At 31.3% G+C, this 21,097-nt stretch overlaps 1 protein-coding gene across 1 annotated transcript in view; it reads left to right on the forward strand.

Moving 5' to 3' along the window:
• LOC132952377 (uncharacterized) overlaps positions 1-21,097 on the forward strand; it is an 83,045-nt gene that overhangs the window by 53,642 nt on the left and 8,306 nt on the right. Inside the window, exon 4 of the mRNA XM_061024664.1 lies at positions 9,615-9,748. Coding sequence (XP_060880647.1) covers positions 9,615-9,748 — 134 coding nt within the window. The remainder of the gene's footprint in view (positions 1-9,614; positions 9,749-21,097) is intronic.

Genomic DNA, 21,097 nt, shown 5'->3' on the forward strand with positions numbered 1-21,097 from the left:
ATGTAGTTATACGATTTTGAAATACACATTTATTGATTTAAATTATGATTTACAATAAAGTTCATTGTTTCGAAATCTGCCAATATGTTACTCACTTTAATCAAATTGAATTTGACGTTGAATATGATTTAATTTAGATATCACTCTAAATTTTTGGTTTTGAAAAATATCGAATGACAGCTGACGATATTAATCGAATTTTTTTTCATATCGTATTATCTAGAACGGGCGTATTACGTTTCAGCCGACAATGTATGTTTATTAATGATAAAGGATCCGTTGGTTAAAAAAACAAAAACCTAACGTATAGGTACGACTAATGTTCTGTTTTATAACAATTATTATTAGCCGTATAATGATATGTCGTACACGTCAACCGCACGTTATACGAATGCCATTTTTTATTCATAAACTTCGGTCATAAATAATAACGAGGAGCTTAAAAGAAACATTTGTCTAGTTATAATATTTTCTTGTGGATAAGCTGGCTCTTTTTTTTTAATTTAAACCCAAATGCAAAGTTTCTCTACCTTAATTTCAAGGGTATAATTAAATCCAATTTAAATAAATTATTTTACTATTAAATAATACAATTTTGTTCTACGAGCTCTTGATAAATATTTTGAATTAGTATTATACTGTAGTTAGCATAATAATTCAAAATAACCAAGTATAGGATGCGTGCGTCTGGAGTGTTCAGTTTATTTAATATGTATTTTATTTCGTACACAACGTGACAAATAATATTTTATTCTGAAATTTTACAAAATTACAAATATTTATATAAGTTTCGTAAAAATATATTATTAGAAAACGTGCTTGGTAGAAAAATGTCTGCATGTTTACAGAAACCCTAGAAAATCGGTTGTAAAGGTACCATCCGTAATCTCGACAACCGCGTAACCATCGTAAGTGGCGGCGGTGCAAAAAGATGTTTGTAGTCAGTTGTTACTATTAAAATACGACCGTACCTTGGTAGGTACCTACTACATAAGTTTTAACAAAATTGTCTTGTATATAACTATTTTACTATATATTCACTTAATATTAGCATTTACAATATTATTTTGAAATGATAATTAAACGTCTATTAACAATATTACTACATTTCTTAATTTGTACCTTAAATTGGATTGAGGTATTACTCATTATAAACATATATCTTGTGAAATAGACCAAAATAATACGTTGCTTTTACAACTAACTCACTTATTTCGTATTTTGATGTATTTTAAGTTTAATAACAAAACATCATTTTTTTTTGTATGTGATAATACCAGTAAAACGAATGCACAAAAATGGTGTAGCTAATTGCCTATCCAGGTCGCCGGATCACCATGAAATTTTAAATTATATTATAATACTAAAAAATGAGCGTCATATGAGATACAGATACCTTAAAATTAATAAAAAAAAGGAGTGAAAGTCATGACAATGGAGTCATCTTATAATATCTATTGAGACTGTTATTAATTAAAGCTTTATTTTTATAATTTAACTATACAATGCAGTCGACTCTGGGACAAAATATCCTGTAACAAAATATCCAATTGAACATGCTATACATTTTTTTTTTTTAATTTTTTTGTTTTCTGCAATGATTATGACATCAAAATCACAAATAAATAATAATACGGTGTCACGTCCAATAATAATATACAATATTACAACCATGACGTATCATCACATATACTATCCACATCTAAACCGTACGACAGAATAACGATGACGTTCGTACCAATAATAGTCGTCGGTCCTTTGTCAGTCACATATTTTACTTGTTTTTAAAGACATAAAATAAGTGATTTAGTTTACATCGTATATGACGTCTGCGTAATCGGCACCTCAGCTGCCACCTGAGGCTGTGGGTATAACTCAAACAATGTTTGTGTGGTACTATAATTATTATATTGTACAGATTATTACGCGTGGACGCCCACGACGTTATCATTTTATAATATCATAATGTATTTTAATTACCGACCGGCGGCGAAAGCGACGACGAAGTGGCGTTTGACGTAAAAACGTAATCGGCGTGGTGGCTGGCGGTGGTGGCTTGACAATTTTTACTAAAACGGTCGGTTTTTTTCGTCGTTTTTTCGTTCCCCTCGCACCACTCGCCACCCACCCCTATACAATATTATTGTGCTCTATCGTCGGCGGCCGTCGTGACGTCTATTAATAACGTGGAATTTATCGAGTTTTTTAGCGCGCGTGTTTTGGCGGGTCTCGGACCACCCGCACAAATCCAACCATTAAGACTATAAAAGTAATTAAGCCAGACGACCGAGTAAGGGATGTGCGTTGTTGTTGTGCGCGAGTGGTCGTGAGTGTGTTTATGTGTGTGTGTGTTTGTGTGTAAGCGTGTGCGTGGGAGAAGGAGAGTAAGGGGGTGCGAATAATATTGTTTGCCCCGAAAACCGCCCGAAAGAAAGCCGTTAGTGACAGCTGTGTTTTTTTTCGCGAGTCGCGTCGTCGTCGTGTAAATTTTAATCCCGGGTCGCCGTGGCACGCAAAAATACCATCGTGTCGTCGTGAATGTATTTGTGTGTGTGTGCGCGTGCGCGCGTGTTCAATCTCGCACCCGGCAGAGATCCAAAACAAATAAACCGAAACGACAGGAGACGGAGAACGCGAACAAGACCAGAAAAAAGAAAAAGAACTATACCGAGGAAAAAGTTATACTTGGTTTTGTAGTTTACTCGCGCGGCGGCTTCTTTCATCCGACAACTTTGACGGGTTTCCAACCAATAGAAAATGAAAATGAAAAAACCACTCCCGCTGCGTGAAACATACAGTAATAATAATAATGTATAATAAACAGTATTAGTTATCGTACTATTAATAAAATAATGTTTTTTTGATACCTATATGATATATATATATACAATATACATACGTTCATTATATTATTATGTGCACATCTAATAGTTTATTTTATTTAAATGTTTACTCATAGAGAAAGAAAAAAATACTCTTCGTTATGTCAAGCTTAATTCAATAGCAAAAAAATATATTGACTTTTAATAATATAATATGTATTTGGAGAAGATTTGATTAGTATAGGTACTTGGATATGAGATGAAAACGAATACATATTATATTTTAAATTTTAAATTTTAATATCGTCCACAAATATGCGGTAAAATGTCGACTTTCGTAGCATTGTGCTCGCAATATAAGTATAGACGATATTAATCCTATTCTAAATAAATATGATTACTTTGTATAATATTATTTCCCTCGGGGCATTTGGAGAACATATAATAATATAATATATTATGCCATTAAATTATTTATATGTATAATGTATGTATGTATTTCATTATGTGTATTTTTGTGTTTTCTAATGCGAGTGTACTTCAATTCTTAGAATTCAATACATCGTGTTTGTTCAGTATAATTAGATTTTGTTTATCTTTGTAGGATTTCCAATCATGGTTTTTCATTGTTTTCAGATTGCGAGCAAAGCGATGAATGTATTGATTCTACAATGATGAGATGGATTCTCTTATTTTTTATTTAGTTATGTATCTATTACTATATCTTTTTTTAGTCCATAACATTTTGGAGAAGTAAAAAATATGCTTCATTGAACAAATTTTAGAAAGTAATGTCTAATAAATAATTGGCTCTAGTTGAAAATGTAGGGGAGTACAAAATTAAACATCACCTGTGGTACTTGGAGAACTATACTTTTTTTATAGCCATATAAATATATTGCTATACAATATGCTTAGATATAGGCTGACAAATAAGTCTCCGCTCAGAATCGTTTCCCGTGTACTTTGATTTGTCTTTGAATTCAAATGTAATACCTATGTAATGATTTACAGATTACAACTAACTAGTCGTTTATTTCGCACTCTGTGAATTTGCTTAAGGTTAACAAAACACAGGAACGTTGAGTACGAGCGTATACAAGTATATTATATTGTTGTTTAATTATTTACACAGACAGTAGTAGTAAAGTCTGTATGCAAACTAGATAGACTTACAACAATCAACTCTTAAATGTTGAATAGGTATATAATTTTAAATCGATTAAATATAGGTATAATAACCTCAAAAACATAACCTAACCTCGCCATAATAATATATTAATTAATTGTTTTGTTCAACAGCTCGTACTCCGCTATTCATGTGATCTTAAATAGCACCCTAAAGAACGGGGTTACTCGGGTATAGCGATAGTCGTGTACTCAGTACTGCAGTGGCGTAACCAGGGGTGGTTGTAACCCCCCGAAATTGTTAAATAATAACAACATTTTCATTAATAAATTATTTTCAATAAAATTCGTCAAAAATTAACCCCTTCCATTCTCCCCGAAAAATTCTGGATATGCCACTGCAGTACAGTATACATTGTTATTGTTTTGTAAATATTTCAGGTGTTGAATAAATCTATGCACACGTTGCTATATCGTGTTAGTTTGGACGCTGGTTGTAGGTTTCTGGTACCTGTAAAATATAACTTTTTTTTATAAATCGATAACCGGGAAGGAGCCGCGTTACCATTACTTCTTCCCGGAAAACTTTATTTATACAAGTCCAACAATCTGGTTCGCGATCCCGGTTCGTGTAGTAGTGAGAATAGCAAACCAACTACCATCATTAGACCTGATAGGATTGGATATGAATTAAGACAATCACTTGATTTTGGACGAAGGAGGAAGGGTATGTTGCAAACTCATCCATTTCAGTCGTGACCTACTTATAATGAAAAGGTACATCCGACACCTACAACTATAATACAACAGAGCGATTTTTCCTGTTTTTTATTGTGGTCGCCTGTTGGGGTTTCTCAGACATTAAAATAATTTATTTATTTGTCTAACACATTTAGATACGTCGAGCTGATACTTTCGAAACACAACATTAGTACAATATACGTATAAATGAGAACACAACCATTCTCAAACTTAAAACATTCAATATTCGATTTCGGAAATAAACACGCTGAGAAGTAAAATAAATCAAACAACTAATTCAGTTAATCATGTCAATATAAAATAATATCGACGCTCTTTGCTATTTCGTGAAATGAGACACATGACTTACAGAACAAAACTATTTTTACTTGCATAAACTCAGTAGTACTCGTTTATATCTTTGTGTGTACCTATACATGCATTTCCGGTAAACATAACACATTTTGTACATATTATTGTTTACCATTTTTGCCAATCATTAGGAATTTTTTTATTATACTTTTTATTAAAACATGTTTATAACATCTTTTTTCTTTTTTTTTTCGTGTTGTCGAGGACCGGGGAGAGAACCGCGATTTGCATTACAGCTCCTCGGCCCCCATCGTTTATTGAAAAACACAACAACTTATCAATTACAACAATAGTACAGGTTATCAATTACTACAATAGTGCAAGTTATCAATTACAACGATAGTAACTTATATCTACAAGATTCGAATTGCGAGCGCAGTTGATCCGGACTTTTTGACCCGGCTGGCTAGCCCGCCGGTCACGAGTTCTCGTGCTGTCCTGGTGTCCGAGTCCAGTGGTCGAGCTCATCTTCCGGCCACCTGTCTTGCTCTTTCTTCTATTTCCTTTAAAGAAAGGATATCCTCTACCATTTTGTAGAATAGCCGTAAGGCTTCGTCGGCATTGGCCAACAAAATGCCTTTTTCTTCTGGGTTCGGAGGGAGGACGTCGAAGTCGGTCCCACACAGAAGCTCCGGAAGGTCCGCTGCAGTCGGCTAGTGACCGAGTCGGGCGATTAGCTCTTTCCGGTGGCCGCTCCAGTATGGACACGCAAATAGTGTGTGCTCTGCGGAGTCTGAGTCTCCCTGACAGTGTTGGCATGCCGCGCTAGGAGCTCTTGCCATTCGGAATAGGTATTGCTGGAAACAACCGTGATTCGCTAGTGCCTGAGTCATGTGAAAGGACAAAGGCACCTTAATCATGGTTCTTCCCGGCCATCTCTTGATGTTAGGGATCGATCAGCGCGTCCATTCCCCTTTTTCCGTCTCGTCCCATCTTGCCTGTCAGAGGGCGATGGTGGAGATTCTCTCCTGCCGCTTGATGGCTGCTTTGGATGGGAGGGGTTCTCCGGGGTTGGGTGTCGTGTTTTGCCGGTCCCTGATTCTGAGCCTTTCGAGACTTAATAGATCCGATGGCGGCATGCAAGCAAGAACCAGAGCAGCCTCATCAGAGACGGTCCTATAGGCCCAGATTAGCTTCAGGGCGGCAGACCTCATCTGTGGAGTTGTATGCAACGTTCCACAGAGCGGGGCTCAGAACCGACCCCTGCGGGACGCTGCAGATTATAGGTCTGGGGGCTATCTCTGCTCCAGTCAGTAGTATTCTGCTCGAGAGCCACAAACGGAGCATTTCCCCCAGATACTCTGGTGTGTTCATCTTCCTTAAATCTTCATCAATGACGAGCCATCTTAGGGAATTAAATGCGTTCCTAACGTCTAGTGTCACTAGGACGCACAAATCTTTCTGTCCGGGTCCGGTTGCGGCCTGGGCAGCTAGCTCGAGGACTTTGCCGATTGCTGACCCTGTACTGACACCCTTTCTGAAGCCGTACTCGTTCGGGGCTATGTATATAACATCTAACGTTATGCATTTATGTTTTTTACCTTCTCTGGTAAATTAAATAATAAATTGCACATACTTTTTCCTTCAGTCACAGAGTTAACGTAAAAAAAAAAAAATCGTTTGTTAGAAGAGAATTTTACGCGGAACTGTGTTTGAACAAAGTTATGAAATAGTGTTTTTTTAAAATACCGTTTATTTAATAAAAATTAAGTTGCAGTAGGTGTTATATTTAGGTACATATATTTTATATTATGCCACTTTTACATATTATATTATATTTGTATTCAAAACTAACTTTTCTTTGAAATGGACAACCATATTTAGATACTGTGTTTATATCATTTTTTCAAAACTAATATCAAGCAAACTAATTCAACTATAGTTATTAGTTACCCAAAGACGTCAACTATAGGTATAGTCTATAAGTCTTATAAGTCATTACTTATTAACTATCGTATTTACCGACATACGTTTATGATTAAATTGTCGAGTAGTATGGTGTAAGTTGTAAGTCACAAAGACACCGTAGGTGTATATGGTAATTAATAATATGCAGGTAGGAAAAGTTTAACTATTTAGTATTTTATACTTAGATGGTTAGTTTTCAAGTGCTTTATCAAATTGCACCATTAATTATGAGAAAATTTGGCGTGTAAATACAACAAACAAATCATAAAAATCTAAATGAAAGGCGTATACTCCGGCAGACAATCGAATGATACAATAATTTATGAGTTTAGTAAGCAAAATAATATATAAAATAATAGGCTTGATTATTTATATTGCGTATTTTATTAAAGACGGTTTTCATAATATTATATTATGGGTTTTATTTGTTTATTTCGGAGTTCCATTGTTAACTCTACACATCCAGGAAAAAAAACTAAAAATAAATATCGGTAATTTGTAAAACGAATGAAGGCACTGCATTTACAGTTTTGGATACCCCCGCGTACCTAGTGTTCCAATACAATTTTGAAATAACATTTAAATTAATAAAATAATATTATTGCGGTACTTTTATGATAATATAGATTTTACTCAAACGAAATAGTGACTAGCACATTATTTTCGTAGGGTATAATATAATATTATGTCATGCGCATATTATTATAAAATATAGTCGGCCACACGTATGCATCATTACTGGCTGTATAGTGTATATTATAATAATATATACAATGACATATTGGCCTATATTATAATACTATAATACACATAGGTTAGGTACAGTGTTGTAGTAGAGCGTCTGGGGAATGAAAAATGTTCGTTTATTTTATGCAAACAAAGCACGTGGGTATGCAGGAGATCGAAAAACTGATTTTTTTAACCCGTCACCGATGACATGCGTATTATAAAATATGTATGATTGACCCGCGTCACGATCCACGAATGTAAATCTCCCCGTTGTGGGGTCGACCGAACGACATGACACACGACGATGACAACGACGACAACAACGGATATCACAATAATGCGGTCTGGATAACATTATTATATAATATTGTATCATATTATTATTTGCAGCATAGGTGCGTTTACAACCCCTCGGTTGATTCATACACGTATATGGGGTGCGACCTAGTAACACCGTGAACAATAATTATTATTTAACGACTACGGTGTGTTGTTTTGGTATTATGATGTGTATGCGTGTAGTTGTATAATAAATTGCACAGCTGATATATTATATAATTATTATATGATCATGGGAAAAAGTATAGTATTTAATAATATATATATTATACAGCGAACGATTCACCAAGCATGCTCGTTTTTATTTCGTTATTGAATTTGTTCAACTTTTAAGTGCACTTCATGGTTTAAAAATATTATTGTATTTCCTATAGAATGTTATTAACATGTTTACTGTTTATACTGATCAGTGTTCATCCTACTCGTATCCAAAATACTAAAATAGATATTTTATATAACCTACTCGAATGAAAAAGTATTTTATTATTTATTTAAACGCATAATTATACTATAAGTATTTAAATACAAATGTATTCAATAAGTATTTTAAATATTTTTAAATACTTGAAAACGTTTTTAGATTTTCTGGTCTTTTCAGATTCTTTATTCTAACGTTCAGCTATTTTTTAATATAATATTATGTTGTATGAGAAAAACAATTGTGGAGGTATAATATTATTTTTATATTAATTGCACGCCATATTCTATATTTGTTTAAATAATATTTATTTTTTTCTTATAGTTACGGATTTTGTATTATAATAATTAGAAAAACCTGCTCAAAAAATCATTTTGTACAAACTGTGTAACAGTTATATTTTTTCACTTATAAGCTGTATACCATAATATAATAGGAATAAAAAATAACGGTATAAAATAAATCTTTCACTAAGTGTCACTAACGGGTGGTTCGTGTAACTCAAATTTATGTTTTGCGCTTATCGCATACTCTTATTGTACATAATATATCCAACTATGTCTATACACTATTTAGCACTATAAAGTATACAATATTCGTCGTAGATAGTAAACCATTCCTGGGCGTAGGAGAAAATTGTTTAGTTACGGTAATAAAAAAAACATCACGCCTCAAAAATACTCTGAATTTTGTGTTTAATATTTTTAAATAGCTACAAAATACAATAATTAGTACCTATTTCAATATTCAACAAGACGTGTATGATAATTATTATAATAGTAACACACTAACATCGGCATACATTTTAATATGTCGTGTTGATCTCCTGTGGTAAATAATAAATATTATATATATTATTCTCGGTAGATCTGCATTATCAAACGTGAAGTATAACCACCCTCGACGCTATAATATTATAAAATATCTACGCTATGTGTCACGTCTATGTAACTCGTCGTCATAACCTATATAGGGATCTAATGGTCGTTATTATTAAATCATACTTTATACGTTATACGTTCCCTCGTGTGCGCCTACACCGATAATCAATTATTGTTCTATTATATTATTACCTAAGTGGCTATTATACATATGTTTCATACTTAAGAAACACGATTGTAGTATAATTACACCGTTAATGTGTTATCACGTTTCAGACCCACCTGTCGGACAACCCGTGCTGTCGCTGGAGAAACGACACTACACCATCGGAGACACATTGAAAGGCAACTGCACGTCACCGCCGTCCAGTCCACCATCCAATGTCACGTGGTACTTAAACGATAAATGGGTACGTAAACCAAACCCGACCTACCTAAGTCGTTGTTCGGAAAAAATCATTACATATATGTGGTAGCCGATGGTCTATAAATTAATTTATTAGGTACATAAAAATTGTTAAAACCGATACGATATTTTCAATAAATATATTATGCTAAGTATGCTCACAATGCTACTGCATTTATCAGTAGGTAGGACCTAAAGGATTCGTCTGAGGATATTAAAATAAAATATACAGTTTTAGTATGATAAAACTAATTAGGCGAATTAATCATAGTGCATAATTAAAAATGTAATCATCAGGGCTGGCTCGTAAGTTTTTGCACTAAAAAACGCTTGAATAATAATATGTAAGTAACTATGCTCCTAAAAATGCTCAAATATGCACTTAAATTTGCAATAAAAAACCTTTAATATATTATACAGTAAAAACTCATAAATATTATTTCAATTAATTTTTTTGATTTATTAACAAAACCTAATCGCATCCTAATTTTTTTTTTTTATTCCTTACTTTTGCGAATAAAAAAAAAAAATTGTCTATGCGTTCATTTATAATCGTAAATATTATCATTATAATTAACAGATAGAAAACTATTAATTTAAACGTCTTATTTTTAATAATTTAACTGTACGTTGGTATTGGTTATATTTTAAAAACGTATGTACCTAGATAGTATTCTTAATGTTTTAAAATTTGACTGTTTACAAATTACATCGAAACTAATGTGTTAACAATAAGTCAAACATTTTAAAAGTTAATAAATCCATGATCATACCAACATACGCTAAATACATTAGAAATGCCGAAAATCTCTAATTTTGCAAAATAAAATAGAATAATGTATTGAATCGGGAATCTTGTCATATAAAAGAAAATTTCTATGTTATCAATAGCATCCAATATAACTTTACCAGATTGACTTGTTAATGCATGAATTAACGAGTCTTGTAATAATATAGACTATAGTTTATGTTTGGCCTTATTATTGTGTACTTTTTAAGTATGTTTATTTTCTAAATAATATATTTTTTGTTCAGATAACTGCTCAACTATATTGGGCTACACAATAAATAATAGTTATTATATTACATTGACCCATATAACATATTGTGTTGACAAATTCAATAATAATATAATATGTGGGGGACGAGGTGGCCGAGCGGTCTAACGCGACGGATTCGGCACAGCCGGTCTGAGTTCGATCCTCAACCACCGGGCGGCATTTTTCTCCATGCAAGTCACGGTGTCCGGAGAACAAGTGCCGCCATCCCCCACCCGGGCATGGCAGATACCTACGGGTGCCCAAATTAAAAATTCTGCCAAAACAAATCACGAGTAAACAAATCTACAGTACCCCCTCCCCTACAGTACCACAGGCTAATAACCTGAGTAGTTGAAGCCTTAACCCAAATAAAAAAAAAAAAATAAAAATAAAAAAAAAATATAATATATGTATTTATTTAAATTTTAAATTATACGAATAATATTATCATCATGGACGTAAATAATCATCGGTTAATCATAGCGTTTTATTTCCAACATAGACCTAACCTACATAATATTATTGTGCTATATTGTATATTCGATATGACGGCTTATCGTATTGCTATAGGTACACTTCTAGGTGATAACATTGCGCGTGACGATATTACTACTATAATATTTTAATGACGAATCCAAGATACAATATAATATTCATATAAAACGGGTTTTTAAATTGAATTTGTCATCTGCGAATAGACATCATATTACGTTAAATTAAACGATTTCACGCTTGTGCAATATATTATAATATAATAATATGTCTGGATCCGTACGTCATTATATATTATATGTTCAATATATTGTAATTTTTTTTTCCAATCAACTGCATATTCATACCAGCCATACAATATATTATTATAAAGTGATGCAAATCTACCAAGTATTTATAATAATGTAAAATATATAACGCAATAAAAATATATCAATATAAAAAACGGTCGAGAAAAATAAAAAGGCACTCCGGTGTAGCTCATATTATGACCAAGGTATATCAAGTCCATTCGTGGGGTGTACACCGATAAAGTTGTGTACTGGTCACAATTTTTAAAACGTTACTTAAATATTTTAGCACGAGTATACCACAGTCATAACTCATAACTTTCAGTGTTACAACAACATTATAGAAAATCCGTTATGAATTATATGCATGCTTTTTCAGGTTATAAAACATTTCGAAACACTGATAAATTAGTACAACTTAGTTAATTGGTTACACTAAGTATTTATAAGTTATAGGTTAAAGTAAGTACCTCAAAGAATAAATTTATAAGTAACCCTCAAAAATTAAAAATTGTTTCGGTTTTACTCAAAGAGTATTATATGCTTCTGTAATAACTACTAATTATCGAGGGTATTTGGTTCACTAAATATTGTATACAATATATTTATAAAAAAAAACTATTTCTGACATTGTTACGTCGTAGAGTAAAACATATTTTATTATCCAATACTATATATTATTATTATCGTACTCGTTTTACTGGGAAACGCTAATAAATTATAATACTTTCTCGGAAATGATAGTTTATAGTTTAAAGGCATAAGTTACTACTCACAAAAGTCTTTAGAACATAATTTATCTAACAATAATAGAATTTCGTTTCGGCAGTACAATCAAATAACCAAGATCTTATTTTTGATCTACTTAAAAGTTCAAAGAAAATAATACATTAGGTATCTTTGTGTTTTTTTACATAATGCAATAGATGGGTACATACTATTATTGTTATTGTGTCATAACATTCACAGACGATATTATTATTTATCTTTTCTTATTTTTTGTATTCGTATATTTGTATGCGATATTGAAATTATGTTTACGCATCAAAATCGATATATTATTATATATGTTGTATAAAATATAAATATTATAATTATTATTAATTCTAATACGGTTATGTTTGACATAATATTTGAATTATGATTCCATTTCTTTACCTAATTTTCGATTTATTTTTTATCGATTTACGCCAAAGTGCCTTTGCTGGTTGGTTCTTCCCTCAAGTCACTCAAGCGTCCACTTAAATATTATTTAAGAAAAAACATTCTTTATGCTTATTATCTTTTTGTTATGTATAGATTGTATAAATTCGAGATTGAGAAAAAAAATTGTATTACATTTGTATACAATTAAAACACTGTCTAACATAATAAACAAATGTACATAATAACTAATGGCCTCTGTTGTCGATATTATTTTGATCAATAAAAAAAAAAACATGGCTTCGCTCAGAATCTAAAAAAATATACATAAATTTAATCGTAAATAATAATATACGACAGAACTTTCGTTAAATGTAATATTGTATTGCCTATATAATAATATATTAATAACTAATCCTTTAAAATACTTCTAATGCGTTTATTCAAATGTAAGGGACAAATAATGTTTTGTCAACTAAACTTTTAAAATCATATTACCGTAGCGGTGGTTAATAATTATTAAGTCAGGCAACGCAGAGGAATTAAATTTGACTGCGATTAAACTTTCGCAAAGTGGGATAATGAATATGTCATAATGAATTAAATATCCTCTAGGAATTAAGAGATTACGAATTAGAGTTGGCGATTCGAATGAGAGCAATGCGTGCTATTATAATATAGTACGCATAATAATGACTTACTACAATGCAATTAATAAAACTAAAAAAAAAAAAAATGTATAAAAGCCGACGTCCGCTGATGCATTTTGTTTGTCACTATGTCATAATAATTATGTAAGACGGTCTTAACCAACTGGACGAATTAACCGTTCTTATAACAACGTTAATTTAACCGCTGCTGCGTGCTCTTACCGATCTACATTCACGTACAACTGTCGAGAGACATCAACTGAAACGGTGCACAGTGCATTTTGTCGCATTAAATTAAAAATAATAACGCTGTTAACGGGCAAACAGTACCTACCCGTATAATACGTAACCTAACAACATCCTGCTAAACATTTATTTTCCGTAATAGTTTAAAATAGACGTCCGTATTAAATGAATACACCACACACATATAGAGCCGGCGCATTATAGAGTGAATAGCGGCGTCTAAAGGGCACTTGAACTCTACCGCATTTATTGAAATACTAAAGTGTTCTCGTATAGAGTAAAACCGTATGTGTACAGACAAATTTACTATTTCGTGTTTTAGACGTGTAAGAGAAATTTCGAACAAGTATCAAACGCTGAGTTTTGCCTACGCCTTTAGCACACACACACACACACACCAGGACTAGGTATACACTGAGCCAGACGGGTGGTTATATAATATATGTATCCTAACCCATTACACCGTATCATAAGTTATAAAAAGTACCTATAACGACGATAATATGGGAATTAGTCCGGTCGGTGTATATGTTTGAAACCGACGTACTCGGGTATAGTAAAATATTTATATACTGCATAAGGGTGAACATATTATTTTCAAATAAATACCCACCGACATCGTGCTCGGACGCTATTATATTATTATTATTTTATACGCGAATATGGCTCTAACGCAGAAATACTCAAACTTTTTTTCTCGCTTACCTACCACTCATGTGTATAATGGATCGGTCCATAACGAAATACACTTTTAATAATAATAATTTATGTTAATTTAACAGGATTATATTTAGTATCTACAAAACAAAAAATAATAATATTAGATCCTTTACAAACATTAGTACCCAAAAATATTAATTAATTAATTTCCCGTACTACCACCACACGGCATTCTGCGTACCACAGTTTGAGAACCACTGCTGTCTAACGGATCGACGATTCGCGATTTTTAAAAACAATAAATTACACGTACCTATATATATATGTATTACGTCGGTACGTAATATTAAGTAGAAGTACGTTAAGTTAGGTTAGTGTACACAATGTTATGACGATGACGTAGAGAAATATTATTATTACTATTTGGTACGTAAGTATTTTCCAATTTCATATAACGCGTATTTTGATGAAATTTACTTTATTTGTTTTGTTGCGATATTATACCCCTGTAGCTGTAGTGTACGCTTGAAACGCATGACGTAGAAACATTAATTTCTGGTCGTTTTTTTCTCATGTAGCTTATGGGTTCAGGACCACGACAAATATTTAAAGTCCAAGGCATCTTTAGGTTTTAAGTAGGTAGATATTAGGGGACGTTTTCTTGGGAACCAACTACAAACTTTCTACAATATGAACTCCCTTTTGGTGGATAGCGGACACCTCCGAATAGAAGACAACATTTCAGCCACAGAGAGTGTCCGGTATTTGGAGGTTTCACTGTAATATTATAATATACAAAATATACTTCAAAATGCTTGTCACGCTGTTCACGCCTCGTGAGCACATCCCGAATAAATCTACGATAAATTGTGATGACGTCAAATGGATAATTTATTATTTTTTAACGTCCGAGAATGTGATACTTGCGTTATAGTGCACAATATAATTTGCAACGCATATGACCTTCCTAGATTTTGCAAGAGTGTTGTATGTGACCATGTTATAAGTATACCGGATCTGTTGATATAAATAAAAAATTTTGAAGCTTTCAAACATCGTCCTTCAATATAGCTTAAAGCTCATATTTATTATACATTTATACCTTACCAAATTACACATGTAACAACTGTAGTAATGTATTATTTATGTGTTGAAAGAAACGTCCACGTGGGTACATACCATAACATGAGTTAGAAATAACATAATATATAAATAAACTAAAAATTAAGTAAAATCTTTTTGAACTCACAACTATTATCAAAGGAAAAATTAAAACCAGATAGATTTTCGTTACTGTTATGTAAAATTCTGCCGATGGGAAAATGTGGCAAACAAAATTACGATTACTTGACGCAATATAAAATAGGATATTATGCCTATAGTATTGACTTGGGGTGAGGGGCTCTAAGGCCAATAAGACTCAATGTATAATATACTAATGCATATAATATTATAACATTTGATTGTTTTTACAATATTAAAATTTCTTGAGCATAATTTTTTTAAATAATCCGTGTATTACCGATATACCCGATAATGTTTTTTTTATTATTATTTAAAGCCTCCAGTATAAACTATGATAGCTTGACAATTACATAACACAATAATGTTATGTGGTTCAATTCGTGTTCGTATTGCTATTCAAATCCTCAATGAATTTCGTTGTGTTTATTCGTGTTTCCCTAATACATCGTATTTCATCGAATTATAATTATTCACCTTTACCAGATCTGCGTTGCTCTTAAGTACGAACATATTTCGTTAGTAGAATTAAAAACGAGTAATGAAATATAAATTATAGTTTACCTGAAACGCCGTATAACACCACTCTAATAATAATATATATTTATTATTTATGCACGTACCTACCAGCTCCTCGTCCTATACGCGTTTCTATAATTTCTATACTATTATTATGGTGTCCAAATGGTATTCGCAAATAATAATGAATTTATTTATTGTTCATATATTTTGATTAATGGATTGCGGTTAAATAATGATTTAATTTAATTTTTGATCCACGAGAGTTTGTGTGATTCATTTAATGTGAAATATGCACTGCGTATATTATACTGTTTGAACTCGCATTTATTTAAATCACGTACGGAATCGAAAATAAAATGACTTCCCCTCACGCATATTGTGAGAAGTATTTTATTTTATTTTTTTGTTTTTTTTTTTTTCGTATCGAAAATAATAACGGATCCCGGGGTTCTATGTGTACGTGCGGAGGTAAATAATAATATTTGATTTATGCTTGCTAGGAAAACAAAAAGTTAAAAGTCACGTATTGATAATTATATATAGCTTTCGATTTGGTTCGGTATTATTTTGTTCCGTCTAATTTTATTTTCCCTTAACTACATATATACTTTTTTGCGTTTCCATACTACAACAATAATAATATATTACAGATGAGCTTATACAATATAATTATACAGCGATGCTTATCTGTGCCACAAATGCTGTAGTTTTATTATTAATAATAACAATTTTAATAATAATAATAACAATATGTTTTCTAACGATATATTGTGCTGCACGAAGCATGCTCATTCAGAATTGTGTTCAGGACGGGGTGTGGGAGTCAGATCATCCAATCTCTACCTTTTTTTTTAAATTTTATTATAATAACATTTTTTTTTTTTTAGAAAAATATTAAAATTATAATATTGCATATTCATGTATGTAAATGTAGCTATTTCATTATAATTTATAATATTTATCTAGTGGAAAAATACGAATTCGATAAAGCACAACTATTGAAATGAAATAAATGTATTCTAATTCCGTGCTTTACAACGATAGTAAAACGCGATAGTTACTATCGTGACAACTAATATTATAATCTATTTCCGTACACTAATGACCTTTATTTACCACATTACAAACGCCTTAAAACTATCATTTTTTTTTTTTTTTTAAATAGGTTCTTAATTAATTTGATACAGTTAAACCTACTCAATATAGAATAGTGTTTCAGCGTATTTAGCCATTATTTATTTGACTATCGTTGTTAATATACTTATGAATTCCCACCAGGATACGGTCGTAAGTAATAAAGTATTTCAAATTTCAACTTCTTTGATAATATTCAACATTGGTATTGTTATAATAAGCTTTTAACGTAGGTATAAATTAAAATATGAAGTAATAATAGAAATGTTAGTATTTAAAAACTAGGTTAAGAAAAGAATCATAGGTAGCAAGTAATATTTCAAAACAAATCGTACAATATTCAATAAGCTAAGTAAAAACATAAATTCCACCAAACTAGGTTATGATAAAGACGATGTAATAAAATAACAATTCGTATAATAATTTTACTCATAGTACATACTACCTAGATTTTATCGATAGTGATTCCGATTGAGTTTGGGATGATGATCGTGTTAGATGCGATTACCATTAGACGCCAGTTGATAATATAAAGTGATTATAATATTATTATTTGTTCGTTTATTTGTGTATGTCTGAATTAATCAGCGTATATGACAATAGTTTTATCATAGTCTTTTCTATCATAGTAATTTTAGACTCATAATGCGGGAATACGTATAATTTATACCATATTGTAAAGTAAGCACGCCCGTAAGGTCTTAATTTCTTATTTCCTCGTCACATATTTATTATTATTGGGGCTCGGATGTTGTTTCTCAATAAAACATATAAAAATGCCATGACCTAAATACTTAAAAAGGAACCCTCATAAAACTATATAATTAAAGCTATACAATCACAATTACATAGCATACGATATTTTGATTTAAACTTGAATTTTAAACTGGTTTTTCGAAATAGAAAAAATTAAATTATTCGATTGGTGGAAAATATAAAATTAAAAATATAATGATGGCAAATAATTAATTCTTAATTTTTTTTCTCAATTGTAAAAAAAAGATAAAAAATGCCCCAAAACTTAAAAAAAAAATTCCTTAGTCATAGCCAATCTCAAAACAATGACATAAAAATGAAATCATCGTCAATGATGCACCAAAAAAAAAAAAATTCATCAATTTCCAGGCCCCAATAATAATTATTATCATTTATACAATATAAGTACATAGAAATAATAGCTATACAACCAATATGTTATGTATCATGTATTATATCGAATGATGCGGGACGAATTAATTTATTTTGTTCAACTGGTCTTGCAGGAAATTGCCGGGAGAATGTGCAGTTGTTGCGTATATAAACTTTAAATGCGCTAACCCAATGCATTTGGTTGTACAAAGTTTCACTCGCATTTCACCCGACATTGAGCTGCCCCACGCGTTCAACATTAGCCGATTATACAAAGTCTTAATTGTGTTCAAAGTTGCCTGCACAATTGAGTTAAAATACCGAGAAAAAATAGTGGTTTTTTCCGCAGTAAACGGCTCGAGCTAGCAGCTGTATAGTGTGTATTAAAACATTGCATTTTTGAATTATTACTATACGATATATTATTACTAGTAGTTATTTAACACAATATTATTGTGTGGGTGTATTGGAAAAGTCGTTACGGGTCTCTAAATAAAGAATTTTAATTATAATATTATAAAAACATTATTATTACACCTATGTTATATTCAACAAACAGTAAATATGGAACAGTCTTAAAGTTCATGTTAAATGCATACCAACAAACGTATTGTGAAGTCCAAGTTTTCTAAATCATAGAATTGCTCGTATTTTCCAGTATTACAAAAACGGTTTTTATTACGTTTTTCATTTATACACTGCAGTAGGTATATTTTTCAAAAGTCCATTCAATATAATATATTATTTTGTATACAAGCTGAGTGCTGCTGAGTAGCGCTTTAATCTGTACAGGACCGTTTATATTTACTATCGATCTGGTGTGCCTTGTTCTAGACAATGATTTTTATATTAGTTTCTTGGGAAAGTAACTTTGAAATTTAAATACACATTAAGTTAACTGGTGTTCTACTTGCAAGGGTCCAAATTGTACAAAGATTAAGCAAATATAATTCATTTAACTTTAACACCGAATTCTATTTGAATCATTCGACAAAGTATTTATTGTATCGGCTAGAATTAAAAAAAAAATGCTATAGCAAAACTTTGTAAACTTATAATAATAATGTTCATATATTATATATATAATAATATGTAACAATATAAGTTTGTTTTTCAATCGTGGCCACTGGAAACAAAATCACTTAAAATTTACGAGGTAGATTTCTAGGACATTATACCTAAACTGTCATTTATAATTTATACTCACTATTATTATCTTGTAACATGGTCAGGACCGCAGAAAATCCAAGGGAACACGTATATACCTGCTGTTCTGTTTTCGTACCCTTACCCTCTCCCAGTTATACCCCTCGTGTTTATTACGACACCTATAATAATATATCATTGAATTTTTCACCATAAATTGTCGTTTAAAGTTGAAAAGGTTATACTGGCCAATTAAAATTTATTACGAAGTTGGGCACAATATAAGTGTGCATATTCGACGTGATTAATAATTATTAAATTAATGGTTGTAAAAAAATGTGTGTCGAGTCTATAAAGCTAATTATATATTTTGAATACGCCCAATTATTAATATTAATATTATAAACCGATCTCACCAATTTTGTAATATTATTTGTACCTATTATCCAATCGACTTTATGCCACATAAAGGTATTTGTCTTTGTATATTGTTATAGTAATCGTTATTCTCTCATCTCTAACAGATTCAATGTAAATAATATGTTATTATAAGATATAATATTGGATGATTGGAAATACCCTTTTTTCTTGGTTCACAACAATGTGTTTGCTTATTAGGTACGATCCCACAGAATAATGTTATGCGCACATCAAAGGAAAAAGTTGAGAGATCATTAAAAAACATATTTCAAACACGGATAATATGTATTTTATTTGCAATCAAATAATTTAAAAAATACATTATCATCGTGCAGCATAATGGAAAATAAAAATAACACAGGTATATTTAACAACAAGCATTTTCGTAGTAAAAGAAACATAGTAATATATTTAGTTTTCCCGTACTTATATTTTAATATTAGTTTCTAATAATCAGCTATATTATACTACTGAGGTTTTATTTTTGGTAATATTTTTCGATCCCCACCCCAGCGTGACAAGCATGAAATTAAATTTAAAATTAATAATAATAAATATATATAAAATATATTATTATTGTATTGTAAAATACCACGACTGTGGTCGTTCATTTATAAAAACTTAAACAAACGTCACGAGCATTTATCGGCAGTAGCAAATTTTAAGAGTACACAATAAACAAATTAACGTAGCTAATAAAACACAATTGCCCGTGAACAAAGGAAAAACTCGTTTGCAATGTATCTATATAATAATATAATATCAGATACGCATAAGAAAAGAAATATCGTTAAAACTTTGTCGTTTTCCTGAGCAGACGTATCGATTGTTATTAGCGCGTTTGTTATTATTTTTTTTAAACGTGCTCTGTTAAAATACAATACAATATAAAGTGACGCGACGTATTTGTACACCTCCGCAAAAGAGCAAAAGTCCAATTCAAATCGACAGATAAGAACTTTGTAAGTTCAGCAACCGATATCAATGTGAAAATTATATAGACCCGACCGTGAAATATGTCTGAACACGCGGTATCTTATATATATATTTAAACAAATGTCCGCCATAAACGTCAAGACGCACGTGCATTTGAAACGCGTTCTAGTACCAAGAGGGCAATAAACGCGTCCTAGTAATATATTATAATATTGTGAATGTATGAATTTCGTTTTTTTCGTCGTCCTGACCATAAATAATTTGTTAGCCATTTAAATTGCTTTTGATATCAGAGAATTTATAT

This window comes from Metopolophium dirhodum, chromosome 9 (assembly GCF_019925205.1).
Source record: "Metopolophium dirhodum isolate CAU chromosome 9, ASM1992520v1, whole genome shotgun sequence".
Lineage (NCBI taxonomy): Eukaryota > Metazoa > Arthropoda > Insecta > Hemiptera > Aphididae > Metopolophium > Metopolophium dirhodum.